The sequence below is a fragment of the Equus przewalskii genome, chromosome 8, assembly GCF_037783145.1.
Source record: "Equus przewalskii isolate Varuska chromosome 8, EquPr2, whole genome shotgun sequence".
Lineage (NCBI taxonomy): Eukaryota > Metazoa > Chordata > Mammalia > Perissodactyla > Equidae > Equus > Equus przewalskii.
This window is the reverse complement of record NC_091838.1, coordinates 17,277,122-17,292,616: the sequence shown is the minus strand read 5'-3', so window position 1 is coordinate 17,292,616 and position 15,495 is coordinate 17,277,122. Positions and strand designations below refer to the sequence as shown.

Here is a 15,495-nt window from a genome sequence, read left to right as displayed (position 1 = left end):
CTAACACATACTGTTGGTTAAATTACTAAGTTGAAATAGATAGAATTGCAATATTCAACCATTTTGACCCACTAAAGCAGCAAGTTCACATAGTTCAACCTAATAAGTGAATATTTTCGTTATAAAATTAAATAATTTTAATATTTAATCATTTTTCTAATAAAACTTTCAAAAGTAGCTTACTAACAGTGAAAGTGAGTAACACACAGCAGTTACATTATGTCTACACATGCCTTTGATGGTCTTAAAAACAGACGTTCTTGGTAAACAACTTAAAAATTATGCCTTTTTACCAATAAAGCAAGAACTCCTCACCGAATAAAGGCAGCATTTGTGTCGATGGTATACAGTGACAGTGACAGTGCTGCTTCATGTCAGAAGATTCTGAGCCCTTGAAATATTCAGTACGCTTTTGGGGATATGATTATTTTTACCTTTGTTGTTCTTCTAGAGCAAGTGATTTTTCAATGTCCAGAGTGTGTGGCTTGGTGTTTATATTGTTTATGTAGTTTGTACTGTGGGGGATAAGAATTTGCCACCCCAAAATGTGTCTCTTTGGCTTGATTATTTTTTAAAAAACAAAAAACTCAGAAACTTTGACCTTTCCCCTAACTGCCTAAAAGAATTTAAGATAAAAGGCCTGTCCCAAGAAGAAGCTAATACTGTAAGATAACTATAGTATAATATAAACTAGGCGTGATGGACGCAGAGGAGCCTAAGAAGGGCCTTTTAATCAAACTCTTCTCCATCTCATTTTCTTTGTGAGGCATGGTCAACATTTGCTTATCAAAGATTGGCTTTTCCGTCTCCATGTAAATTGCCTGCCTCCCCTTTGAAGTCCCAACCCACCACCCCCAGCATCCTCCTTTGTCCTTAGCTGAAGATGGTATTGTAGGTAATGGCTTCTGCCATTTTGGCAAATTACTCAAGTTTCCTGGGTTTCTCCCATGTATACATCTTATTAAACTTCATTTGATTTTCTCCAAAGGGGGTCAATCAAAAATCCAGTTGATTGCAGGGCTGGCCCCGTGGCCGAGTGGTTAAGTTCGCGCACTCCGCTGCAGGTGGCCCAGTGTTTCGTTGGTTCGAATCCTGGGCGCGGACATGGCACTGCTCATCAAACCACGCTGAGGCAGCATCCCACATGCCACAACTAGAAGGACCCACAACGAAGAATATACAACTATGTACTGGGGGGCTTTGGGGAGAAAAAGGAAAAATAAAATCTTTAAAAACAAAAACAAACAAACAAACAAAAAATCCAGTTGATTGCATCATAGGAATCTTAGTAAAAATCAATTTATGCTGAAATTGTAAATACATTACTTATTTTAAAGAAATAGAGGAATTTATCAATTGGACATTTTTATAAATTCATGAAGTTGAATAGGTAAGTTCAGGAGATACAGATTTTCTTGTTAAAAACAGCTGGACATCAATACCCTTTTCCCCATGGGCATTTCACATTAATAGTTGAGTGGGTTTAGTAAGTAATTTTTTAAAATTTAGTACTAATAGTCTTGTATTTCATTTGCCAACACAAACTGAAAAATTTGACTTTGAGTTTCTTTTGGGAGGGTGTCATGCAACAAATGCAAATTGTATTCCATCAGAAAAAATAATGTAAATAGGGCCTTGGAGGCATCGTGGTTAAGTTTGCGCCCTCTGCTTTGGAGGCCCAGGGTTCATTGGTTCATATCCTGGGCGCTGACCTACACACTGCTCATCAAGCCATGTTGTGGCTGCATCCCACATACAAAATAGAGGAAGACTGTCACAGATGTTAGCTCAGCGGCAATCTTCCTCAAGCAAAAAGAGGAAGATTGGCAACAGTTGTTAGCTCAGGGCCAATCTTCCTCACCAAAAAAAAATACTACTACTAATAATAATGTAAACAAGTAAAGCCTTATTTTTTTCCCTTGGGTTTTATGAAACAATTTAATGATTGCAAGATAAGTCACAATATTAATTAAGAAAAATTACTTTAATGTTTCTGACTTTTTTTGGTGTATAATATTTTTCTAAAAAGTGTATTTGCTAAAATGTATGTGCTCATTAATCAAGCTCGAATTCACGTTTTTCACATGGTGTGGGTTTAGTGAAGGGATGAAGTAACAGCAAATGGAAATGCTTAATAAGTTGGTTTTATTCGCGTATGACATTTTTCACACTGTCTTTGTGTTCTCCGGGATCACAGACAGTGAGACACAGCTCCGAAGAGACATGGTTTTCTGCCAAAGCCTGGTGGCCACAGTTTGTGCCTTCTCTGAGCAGCTCATGGCAGCCTTAAACCAGATGTTTGACAACAGCAAGGAAAATGAGATGGAAACGTGGGAAGCCAGCAGACGGTGGCTGGACCAGATAGCCAGCGCAGGCGTTCTTTTTCACTTTCAGTCTCTTCTGTCTCCAAACTTGGTAAGGCGTCTCCATGCCCCACGCTGTCCGTGTCAGCTGTAACGTACATTGTGACATAGTCCCAAATAAGAAGTGATTATTCACCGTTGTATCAGTGGTCATGCAGCTTCTGTAAAAGAATATATTTTTCCACGGGCAACTATCTTTTTAATAAGTATGTAGAAGGTATTTCTTCTTTCCTGATTTTTATTTATTCTCAGTGGCTGCTAAAAGCGGAGAAAGCCTCCATGTGTTACTAATTCTTACCTCTCTACACACTGGCTGGGAAGGGTCCTCAGAGGAAAGGGTCTTTCTGCTGCCATTCCTTATTTCCAGTCCAGAAGCAGCAGCCTGCCATGAAACGCAGACTCCCCCTGAGGCTGACATTCTGGAGCATGCTAGAGAGACCAGCTCTGACAACTTGCATGCCATACAGTCTGACAACCTGTTTAAAATTTACGTGCATTAAATGATTTTATTTCCTTCCTTTGTATGTATCTTTGTCCTGTTCATTCTAAGAACACTGCTTTCATTCCTGTAGTGTATTCCATGTTTTTATGCATCAGGTTTTCACAGTGATTATGAAGAAAGCATCTTGAAATAGTTGATAAATAAAACTGTGGTGGACTTAGCATTTTTTCACATGTACTTTCTGTGGTTCTGATAGCTGTCATGATGTTTAAAGGCAAATATGTTCACTTTTATCTATAAACTTAAGGTGCTCATTAAATAGAATTGTGATTTTAAATACAAGATGCTAGTTCATCTGTTAAAATACACATGGAAAACATAGTTCCCAGGGCCAGCTCGGTGGCACAGTGGTTAAGTGCGCATGTTCCGCTTTGGTGGCCAGGGTTTGCTGGTTGAGATCCTGGGTGCAGACATGGCACCACTTGGCAAGCCATGCTGTGGTAGGTGACACACATATAAAGTGGAGGAAGATGGGCATGGATGTTAACTCAGGGCCAGTCTTCCTCAGCAAAAAAAAAAAAAAAAAAGAAGGATTGGCAGCAGATATTAGCTCAGGGCTAATCTTCCTCAAAAAAAAAGGAAAAAAGAAAATGTAGCTTCCAATTAACATGGTGGAGCTTTTAAACAAATGTTTATGACATTATACATCAAAATGATGTTTTTCTTCAATGATATTGAGGATAGGGAGGTAATTGCTGTACTGCACAGTCATAGAAGGTTCTGGAATGATAAGGTAAGGAAGTCCACCTCAGTATACTTTGGAGAAACAGTTAGATTCTTTTGAAAAGACCTGTGAACTCCATGTGGGGATCAATTTCTTATCTGATTGCTAATGCAACCAGATAAGAAAGATTTAATTAATGAAAAATTTAAAATAAGGTACTTTTGGAAAAGTATTTAAAAACAAAATAAATATTAATCAATCATTGCCTATCAGTTAGAAATTACGTAAGATAGGAGCCTACTTCCTAACATATGGTGGGCATTAAATGTTTGTTGAATGGATGAGGCTATATTTCTATTCTATTCTTACTTTAAAACTTCCATTGTCTAATCAAGTGCTGGTACTTTTCCTTTAAACTTAATTTTATTTGCTATCCCAAGGAGTGGTAGAAAATATTTGTAATTCATATATCTGGTAGGTGACTTATATCCAGACTGCGTAAAGAAGTCTTAAAACTAAACAATAAAAAGACAATTAAAAAGCAGACAAAGGATTTGAATTGATATTTCTCCAAAGAAGACATAAAATGGCCAAAAAGCACGTTAAAAGATGATCAACGTCATTAGCCATTGGCGAAATGCAACTCAAAACTACAGTGAGCTCCTCTGTTCGATGTGATGTGGAAGGCTATAATCCAAAAGACAGAAAATCACAGGTGTTGAGAAAGATGTGGAGAAATTGTAAGCCTCGTACCTTGCTGGTAGGAATGTATAATAGTGTAGCCATTTTGGAAAACAGTTTCCCATTTCCTCAAAATGTTATAGATAGGATTTCCATATCGCCCAGAAATTCTACTCCTAGGTAATACCCAAGAGAAATGGAAACTTATATTCACACAAAAACTTGTACACAAATGTCGCAACCTAGCAAGATTATTTATAATAGCTAAAAAGTGGAAACAAACCCAATGTCTGCGAACTAAGTGGGTAAACACGTGTTATATCCATACAATAGAATATTATTCAGCAATAAACAGGAATGAAGTACTGATATATACTACAACATGGATGAACCTTGAAAACATTAGGCTAAGTAAAATAAGCCAGTTACAAAAGACCACATATTATTTGATTCCATTATTATGTAATGTGAGAAACAAACAAATTTTAGAGACTAAAACTAGGCTAGTGGTTGCCGGGGGCTAAGGGTTAGTGGAAGGAATATGGAGAGTGAATGCTAATGAGGACTGAGTTTCTTTTTTGGGATGGTGAAAATATTCTAAAATTAGATGATGATAATAGTTAACACGACTCTGTGAATATACTAAAAACCCCTGAGCTGTACACTTTAAATGGATGAGTTTTATATCTCAAGAAATGTGGTTTTTTTTAATTGGTCTTGTGAAACACTTGTTTGTTTAAAGAATTGATTAAAAAAATTCAAAGATTGCTAAAAAAAGGTCAAAGAAACCCGTAGTCTTTCTGCCCCTGTAACAAGCACATAAAAGGCCCCTTGGGATGTGAAGAGCTCTCTGGGAGCTGCAGGCACTGGCAGTCTGTGTGCCCTGAGCTCTGAGCACAGCCGGTGGTCAGCTGGGTCTCGCTTTAGCCACATCTGCTGGAGCGTTGTGGCTTGCACAGCAGTGTTCAGAGGCCAGCCTGTTTGGGACCTTCCTTCCTGTGTGTATTCCTCTCAATTGGAAAAATGCTGATTCTTCAGTCCTGTCCTTCCAACTCCAGATTCATGGCATTTTTCTGCTGTTTCAAAGGGCTTTAAAAAAAAAAACAGTTTCATAAACATGTATCCAGCACTTACTGTGTACCATCCACTATATTAACTACCAAACCAAGGTGCAAAGGTGACGATTCTCTTAACCTCTTGAACTCCATGCCATGCTTCTGTGGGGTCTGGGGCTGTCTTAGTGATTCTTTTTCACACACTGGAAATTCTTTACCATCTCCTTCACCCTCTACTAATGCTGCCCCAAAAAATACAGTTATAAGCTCACAGGAACTTTTTAAAATGTGTGTAAATGACATTAAAATTAGTGTATAAAAGAATCATTGACATTCTTAAGGAAACAGATACTTCCTTTGAAAGATAAGCTGTGTGTGATAAGGCTAATTAATCTTTCACGAGGAAATTTAGTAAAAGACTCCAGATAGTGCACTAAACTGCTAACAGGAAGGCCAGAATCCAGTACTAGGAAGATGGTGTCACTGAGACATGCGCTGAACTTGTTAATCACGTCTGGGCCTTGCCTGCCCCAGCGGTAAAATAATATGCTGTGAGAATGAAGCAAATGGTTAAAACAAATCGAGTGTCATAGTCACAAGATTCTAGATTAAGGCCCCACAAGGGCAAATGAGATGAAAATGATTTTTGTCCCCAAGCACTTTGAAAGAAAGATCATTACATACATGCAAATTGCTTTTATCACAGTTTTAATAAATTGCAAATTGAATAATGCATGCGTTATCTTGTAAAATAGGATGACCATTATCATCTGTGGCTTTTTAATAAAACAATATTTTTGCCTTTCAGCTGTTATATTTATAAGATTATAGAAGTTTAGAGGCAAATAGCATGCTTTTGTGTACACATTTTATTTGTAAATAATAAATGAAATCAATATGATTGGAATCTTGCTACAAAATGGACTGAAAAGTTTCATAGAAACCTTTAGATAATAGAGAAAAGGAAAGCTATAAAACTTTAAAAAACTCCTGACTTTGAGGGATTTGTTAATTTCATATCAGGCAGTAAATTCTTAAATAAGTGTTGATACTTTGGTGTGTATGTAAATGAAACACAAGTGAAGCCAGTTTTAGTCTGGAGTTGTTTATGTTGTATGATGTTACGTCATGTTCTATATAATCCCATCATATCATGTATTGTTTTTCTTTCTTTCTAGACGGATGAACAGGCCATGCTAGAAGATACACTGGTTGCACTATTTGATTTGGAAAAGGTTTCTTTTTACTTTAAACCATCAGAAGAGGAACCACTGGTTGCAAGTAAGTAGCTACGTGTTTCGTAGGTGTTTGATAGAATTTGTTTGGCATCAAACAACATATAGTTTAACCTTGTTATTAATTTATTTGATATGCAGTTTAAATTGTTTTATATAAAATATTTAGGGTAAAATAATTAATAATGGACAACTGTGGGGGCCCTCCTGGTGGCGCAGCAGTAAGTACACACGTTCCGCTTTGGCGGCCCGGGGTTCGCCAGTTTGGATCCCTGGTGCAGACATGGCACCACTTGGCACGCCATGCTGTGGTAGGCGTCCCACATGTAAAGTAGAGGAAGATGGGCACGGATGTTAGCTCAGGGCCAGTCTTCCTCAGCAAAAAAAAGAGGAGGATTGGCAGCAGATGTTAGCTCAGGGCTAATCTTCCTCAAAAATAAATAATAACCAACTGTGAAAGTGAAAGAAAATATTTAATTAAATCTACAGATAGTTCTAAACTTTTATTTTTACCAATTAATTTGGCCTCCAAAACGTTTTTTGAGTGTGTGCATCAAACTTTGTGCTAGTGCAGATTTTCTTTTTTGTTGTTATTGTGGTAAAGTATACATACCATAAAATTTACCATTTAACCAGTTTTCAGTGTACAATTCAGTGGCAGTAAGTACATTCCCAATGTTGTACAACTATTTCCACCATTCACCTCCAGAACTTTTTCATCCTCCCAGACAGAAAGTCTGTACTCATTAAGCAATAACCCCCATCCTCTGCTCCTCCAGCCCCTGGTACCCTGTATTCTACTTTCTGTCTCTGAATATACCAGCTACCTTGCACATGTAGGATCATAAAATATTTATCCTTTCTGCTGCTTTTCTCATGTCAAGATTTTTTTTAATAAAAGTACTAGTATTTCTGGCTGTGTGGATAAACTCTGTGGCCTCCAAAACTTTTACTCAAGTACATAACAATTATATAGCAAAAGTGACTGAACTGAGTTTCCACTCCTCATCTTCAGTTGATCCTGTAGAGAACGTGTTAACAGGCAATGAAAACAAGTATTTAGGGCCAAGAAGAAACAGAGGAGACCTGAGTTATGCTAATATTGTATAAAATTTAGATCTAAACCAATTAATTATAGTTGTTTGATCTGACAGTAATAGATAAAATTTATAATTTAATTCTAAAGGTGTAGATATATATTCTAAAAATGAAAGTTGAAAATCATTTCATCTCAGTGTCAAAAATTTTAATGCATACAAATGTAATCATATTAACTATCTTGATTCATTTATTCATCCTGTACAATTTCCAAGATGGCAAAACCTTTTCCCATCTTGCTCACTGTTGTATTTCCAGCACCCAAGAGAGTGCATAGAACAAAAAAGGCAATATTTTCTTTCAAGGAAATGAATGCAAAGATATCAATTAAGTGTATACAGTGTAGAAGGCAAAATGGTTTTATGGTTATAAAAGTAGAAGGAAAAACAAAGTTGGTGTGAAGAATGAGGGAGAGAATTTCAGCAGAACGTAGTTGTATCTAACGTTGCAAAGAAGTTCGTTTATGAATTAATTGAAGGATTGAAAAGCATCCCTTTGATTTAGCAATTTGCCATCATTAAACCTAAGAAAGGCAATATTTTAGAAGTATGTATTCAGAGACATAGCAATACCTAGGGTTTAACCTCTGTATCTTTTAGTTTCTGCAAGTTATCATTATTTATCTACCATTTCAACATTGTCATAAGTAGCAGTCCAAGAAATCTTTAGCAGTTTGTTATTTTTTCTGCCATTGAGGGTCCTATGTATGGTAGAAGATGTAAGCGTCTTCAGAGCTGGGAAAGCTTCTTATTTTCACATTTCCAATGTCTAGTATAATAAATAGGGACTCGATAAATATTCATTTAACCCATGATCTGATATAAGAGTGACAAGTGTTCATTCATTCATCGAAAATTTCTTAAATGCCTACCTATGGTCAGGCACCCTTCTAGGTATCAGATACGGTAGAGGACTAAACAGACAGATATCTCGCATAGAGTTGATATTCCAGCGGGGAGAGATAAATAATAAGCAAGATAATGAGTTAATTTGATAATAAATTAGAAGATAATAATATGAATGTATGAAAGGACATAGAAGAGAATAAAGGAAGAAAATGAAAATTCAGGGGATAGGTTGCAAATGTTTAACAGGCTGGGGAGGGAAGGAAGACATACAAGGAGGAGAACAAAGACCTGAAGGGGTTAAGGGAGTGAGTCCTACAGATGCTTGGGAGAGGGGAGTTCCAGACTCGTTGGAACAGTGAGAGCAAAGATTCTGAGGTGGGAGCAAGTGTACATGCTCTCAGGAGAGCAGAGGTCCTGTGTGGCTGGATGGCAATGAGTGAGGCGAAAAGACAGGAGATGAGAACAACAGGAGATGAGAACAAAGAAGAGGCCAGATGGTTGCAAGAATGTTGCCTTTCGAAATAAGCCATTGAGCAGAGGAAGGACCTGGTCTGGCTTGCTTATTAGAGGCTCCCTCTGACTGCAGGGTTGAATAGGCCGTTACCCGGGGCAAGGGCAGAAGCCCAGAGACCAGTTAGGAAGCTACAGCAGTGACCCATGTGAAAGATGATGGGGACCTGACCCTGAGGGGGCTGTGGAGATAGTAAAAGTGGCTGATTCTGTATGTATTATATTATGAAGAGAGAGAGAACGGAATTTTATTAAAGTTTCATCTCCACTGGTAAATGAGAGAATGAGAAGGTGAATTACAATGTTAGAGATTTAGGTTATGTTCAAGGAAGAATTTGTCTGGTAAAGGGGATTATTTGATAAGGATAATATTATTTGAACAAAATGTGTGATCTTCTCTGGGCATGTAGAAAATAGAATATATTTTCATTTACTTGAATAATGTAGGCATAATTTTTTTTTCCTGGTGAGGCCCTGAACTAACGTCTGTTACCAATATTCCTCTTTTTGCTTGAGGAAGAATGTTGCTGAGCTATCGTCTGTGCCAATCTTCCTCTATTTTATGTGAGATGCCACCACAGTGTGGCTTGACCAGCCATGCCCAGGATCCTAACCCATGAACCCCAAGCCACCGAAGCAGAGTGCTTGAACTTAACAACTACAGCACCAGCCCAGCCCCAATATAGGTGTCATTTTGCTGAAGGCAGAGAAACTCTACTTTCAAAATATAACCTAATGGTTTTTCTTTTAAATTTTGCCTGAGGAACTATAAGGTCACAGGAGTACTGTTTTCCGTGGTTCAAACATGACACTATTGGTGAAAGGTCCGTTGAGCATGCCAGAGAGGAACCAATGTCATAAGCTTGATAAAATATTTACTTATTGCATACGCACTATGATGGATTAACTTTGGCATATTGAAAAATATGCCAAATATTAAAGATAATTAAGACCATGTAAGTAATATTAGTATGTAAATATAGGTGTACCTGTGAGAAACACAAAAACTGGGATATATATTTAGGCAATACGTTTTTATCTATGTCCCCGAAGCATAACCTCAACTTCGGAAAATAGTTCCCAAGTGAAAGGTCAGTTCCAACGTTGCACTGCTAGATGTTGCAAGCAAGTTAAAAACAGGGACGATAGGAGTGTAGTTATGTTAAGTGGATTCAGGACGGAAGAGAAGTATTCAGTACCCAAGGGTCATCACATCTTATTTAAGTGGCGTAAGAAAACTGGAGCTTTATTATTAATTTCATGTAATTTCATCTTTCTGTAAGTGTAGGAGCAGAGGAGTCAGATTGACTAATTAATTTGCATCCCTGTAATGAAGAGTAGTTGGCTGCATGTCTATGAGGGAAGGACTGAGTACAGAGGAGAGGAAGCACGAAGATATCAGGAGAACTTTGGTCTCGGAGTCAAGACACTTGAGTTCAAATCCTGGCTCCATTCTCATCTGCAGACGGAATAGTAGCTTTCCCTGACACGGGGGTCTGAGGTGCCCATGAGATCATGTGTTTGAAAGTCTCTAGCATTATATTAGGCTTGTGGTAGTATTCAGTAAATATTTGAGTTCGTCCTCCTCACTTTATCCTTTGCAGTCTTTTAAGAAAGCTATATTTAGTATTATTCATGGTCTTAATTTTTGCATTAAAGAATAATGAGATTCTGAAGAAATATGGCATGCCAAGCAAGTGGAACTCATGTCTGGATTGAATACATTTCGTTTTCTTTGAAAAAATAATTATTAAGTTTATGTAACACGCTAAGTGCTGAGCTAAGTTCTAAGGATATAATGGTGACTAAATAAAATAAAGTCCCTATTGATCTGGAGCTTAGATTCTAGGGAGAGATCCAAAGGAATAAATGGGCAATTTGACCCGCTTCAGTATAGGGAAAGCACAAGATACGTCTTACGTTATGTAATTTGTGAAGGAGGATTGAATGAGCTGAATGATTCGGTTGTATATAATTAAATTTATCTTGTGGAAACTATTCATGTTTTTGGAGAATATGACGATGGCAGATCTTCCCGTTTTCAATGGCAATACAGGTAATTTTACAGTAATTGTAAAATGAATGAGTGAATATTTTTGAGCCTCTCCTCTTTCCCTTTGGGCCCGGCATTGTGCCTGGAACTGTGGATGCCATGGTGAATGAGACAGACATGTCCCTGTCTTTGTGGAGCTCACAGCCTAGCTGGAGGACAACAAATAAGGAATCACCTACAAAGATCATTAGGGCCATGCTAAGTCCTATGCGGGAAATAAACAAGCAATGCATAAAGAATAAGAGTGAGGTGGCCCTTTAAGGGGTCACCGGGGAAGGACTCTCAGCAGGAGTAGCTATTAAGCTGAAGTCTGAAGGACAAGAAAGATTCAACCCTGCAGAGGGTCAAGGAAGAGCCGTTGAGGCAAAAGGAACTTGCTTTATTAGTCATAGACTTATTTTCAAACCTAGTGGTCCCTTCAGTGATGGGGGTCCGTGTGTAGAGGGATGGGAGGCCACTGTTGAAACTCCTCTCTAGGATCAACGCCTCTGTAGGCTGGAACCAGAGACCTTTTCTTCATGCAATAAAGTTCTTGATGATTTTAACCATTACATACGCCTAACCATCAAGTTTGTTTTTCATAGTAGATCAATTTCTGCAAATAAACGGCAGCAGTTTTGAACTCCGCGTTATTATGCACTTTCATAGGTGCGCCAGATACTTGAAAGAAACAGTTTCACTCTTTCACGTAGACTCTTAGTTTTAATTTATTTTTAAATTTAATATACTTGATAATTTCAGTCATTTTCAATTCTTAATTCCTGGTATAGCATCTTTATTTGTTCTTTGCTAGTCCTATAATATGGAACTCCAACTGCTTTATTATTTTCCTTTCAATGACATTATCCATTTGGTAACACAGAGATTGTCTATATTGTTACCAAAGAGAAAAGGGCAGAATTTAACAAAAATTAAAATATATGAAAGACACTATATGAAAGGGGGAACTGGAAGATACAAATATTTAGTATATATAAATCTGTATTTTCTTTAGTGTCCATGCAGTTTTTTCTTTATTTTAGAACCAGAAAAAAAAGGATTTTCCCAATCATTAATTGCCATTAATTTTCAACTAGGAAATTTATCTATTCTCTTTCCTAACCTGAAATCCTTCGTGTCTCCCTTAAAAAAAATTAGGAAAAAAAATAAAATAAGCATTATTATATGGCATGAAAGAGACGCATAGATGTTAATACAATGATTCCCTTATTGATATGCAAAATTAGATACTTTTAATAAGAAACCTAGAATCTGTGATCATTATTGGTATTTAACCTTGAACTTACTTTTTTTTTTTTTTTTTTTAAAGATTTTATTTTTTCCTTTTTCCCCCAAAGCCCCCCGGTACATAGTTGTATATTCTTCGTTGTGGGTCCTTTTAGTTGTGGCATGTGGGACGCTGCCTCAGCGTGGTTTGATGAGCAGTGCCATGTCCGCGCCAGGATTCGAACCAACGAAACACTGGGCCGCCTGCAGCGGAGCGCGCGAACTAACCACTCGGCCACGGGCCAGCCTTGAACTCTACTTTTATACACAGTTTTATTTCAAGAAGCAGGTTAGAAATAATAAATATTGAGTCAAGAACATATATTAAATGCCTACTATATTTTGATCTTAATTTGTAACTGGTTAATGTGACTATTCTAGCTTTTTAGGAAGACTTTACGTTCTTTCTTAATGAAGTGGAAATTATTTGTCATGGCTAAGTATCATAAAATGAAGAGGATTTATGATAGCACTGTGAAATACTCCTGTAGCATCTTAGCTTTTCGAGTTGATGTTTTTGGAGGTTTTGGGGGTTTTTTTTAGTAATTAAATTTAGGATCTTTAAAAATAGCTAAAAGAATTTTGACAGATAGCTTCTAATGACTGTTGGCATCAACAGAGGTAATACATTTTTGATCTGGTGCTCAGTGAATGGAGCTTGCAAAACCCATGCTAATTTTGATAATGGTTGCTGTGTACTCAATTTCTTGCATACTACTTAAGAAGTGTACCCCAAGGACTCATTTTGACTAAAATATGAATGAGGCAGATGCCCTGGGAGATTTTGATTCCAAACCACGTGTAGCTAAACTTCTCATTTAGTTAAGTGAGACATCTGGTGTGTCAAAGTGTAACAAAGTTTCCTATTATGGAATTTTATATACAGTACAGTAATAAATCTGTTGCTTTAGCTAATGAGGATCTGACTTAACACTCTTTCACTGAACAGCATGGTAAGTATCCTTAACCTGAACTTGATATACGTGGGTACTTTTAATATTTTAGTTCCTAGTAATTTTCAGGATTCTTTTGAAACGTTAACAAATATACTGTATAACATATCCTGATTTTAGGAAGTAATATAACATTAACTATCATTTTAGATGTTCCTCTTACATACCAAGCGGAAGGAAGCCGGCAAGCTCTGAAAGTTTACTTCTCCATCGATAGCTATCATTTTGAACAACTGCCTCAAAGGTTGAAAAATGGAGGAGGGTTTAAAATTCATCCTGTTCTTTTTGCGCAAGGTAAACTGCTTTCCTTTTTATGCTTTGTGTACTTAGATTATTTTATCTTTATCAATTTTTTAAACATAAGCTTAAGTGTAACCACCATGCCTTTCTTTTTTTCATTAATTCAAAAATTCCTTCCTAAATTCCTAAAAGTACCTAGGTAACATATTTACTTCTGGCAATGTTTATTAAGGAAAGGATCATATATGTTTTAAATATTTATCAAATAGGGTTGCAGCATTATCTATAATGGAGAAATGAGACATGATTTAAATAAATAAAGACAAATTAATTTGACTGAAACAAATTATGGTAGAGCCATTAAAACTGTATGGTTAAAAATACTTTACAAGGTAGAAAAAGTTTGTCAATATACACATGCAAATTACAAAAAATAATTTATATTATAGTCTCAATTATGTCATACATGTTTTCAGTATCATTGGGTGATTAAATTGATGATGATTTTTTATTCTTCGAGTTTTTCTACATTATGTCAATTTTTGCTAATAAAAATGTATTCCTTTTGTAAGTAAAAAAAGAATTTTTTTGGCAAATGAGTAGTAAGTGTCAACTGCAGTAGAAGATATTAAGATTGACATAAGTAAGAAGATTCTTGCAGTGAACTGGTTTCCAAGGAAAGGTCCTGGATCTTTTTATTTCCTGGATCACAAATGGTGCCTAGGAAAGATCAGAAGTCCAGATTATTGTGTAGTTTCTTTTAGTCTGAGACTTTTCTTTAAATTCACCCTGTGATCACAAGATTACATCAATTTCTCTGAGTGGTACCATAGAGCATTTCATTTTTTCTTCTTTTGGGTTTTCAAGAACTGGATTGCTTTTGCTGTAGAAATTTTATATTCTAATAAAAAAGGAGAGCAGTGGAAGGAATAAAATTAATCTCTGTGACCAAAGAATAAACAGGCATATGAAATCCAAATTCACTACCAAATGAAAATTCTGCTTTGTACCACATGCGTGTTATTTTAATTCTGAAAGAGATTACCCCTCCTTTGACTGCCATAGTTGAAAAACAATAACTACCTCAAACAGGTACTTGGCAAGAGTACATTTAAGCAGAGGAGAATTTCAGTGAAGAGGATGCCTTAGGAGTTATTAGAAGGTGTTTTCATTTTTCTTTGGGGGACTGTGGTAGGTTCCATGTGGGTAACACAAGATTCTGTAGTGAAAAGGAATAAAAAAGAAAAGAAACTGATCAAAAATAGACCTTTGGAAGTAGTTAGGAGAATAGTTTAGCCTAAAATATGTTAAAAGCCATGATAGAAAGATAGTTTTAGAAGATAGGAAAGGATGCTGGCTTGGAATGTTAACTTTTATAAGGTTTAATCGGAGCTTACAGCTCCTAAAGCCTCTTCAGTTCTTTTCCCTTGTTTCTCTTTTTAAAAATTCTGTCTTTGAAATCATTAATGAGATGACAGATGGCATTAAGCATCTTTTCTAAAAAGATTATTACATTTGTGACACATCAGCCATAAATAGCTGGATCTTCATACCCAGCAGCAAATGTGCCTAGGAAAAAGATTATTATTTTGCAAGTAACCTCTATTTTCTAATTGTGGCTAAAGCTAATTTAAAAATAATCTCTAAATGTACATTATTGCGGGGAATACAATATCACTTTTAAAATGTAATTTAAAGAAAAACTGTAGCCAACATTAGATCTTAGCATTCACACAGCAATAAAATATGAAAAAGGATTTGACTAAGCAACAGTGGAAATGCTTCTGCACTTGAGTTCACAGTTAGGTAAAGAAGACTGGAAAACAGTTTGTCTCATTAAAAATCTGTCAGTGTTTATTTAAAGGGGTTGCAGAGGTTCCTCTGTGTTCATAAAACTACCATGAGGAATCATTAGTGGCTTTCATCTTCATCAGATTGAGAGAAGCACAGGACATTCAGTCCTAGCTTGAGGAGAGATTACTATCTGCTGATTGAAAGTGGTGGTAAATGCAGGAGCTTCCAAATGG

The 15,495-nt window shown here is 36.6% G+C and overlaps 1 protein-coding gene across 1 annotated transcript in view; it reads left to right on the top strand.

Moving 5' to 3' along the window:
• PREX2 (phosphatidylinositol-3,4,5-trisphosphate dependent Rac exchange factor 2) overlaps nucleotides 1-15,495 on the top strand; it is a 277,989-nt gene that overhangs the window by 189,347 nt on the left and 73,147 nt on the right. Inside the window, exons 32-34 of the mRNA XM_070630503.1 lie at nucleotides 2,198-2,415; nucleotides 6,444-6,546; nucleotides 13,379-13,522. Coding sequence (XP_070486604.1) covers nucleotides 2,198-2,415; nucleotides 6,444-6,546; nucleotides 13,379-13,522 — 465 coding nt within the window. The remainder of the gene's footprint in view (nucleotides 1-2,197; nucleotides 2,416-6,443; nucleotides 6,547-13,378; nucleotides 13,523-15,495) is intronic.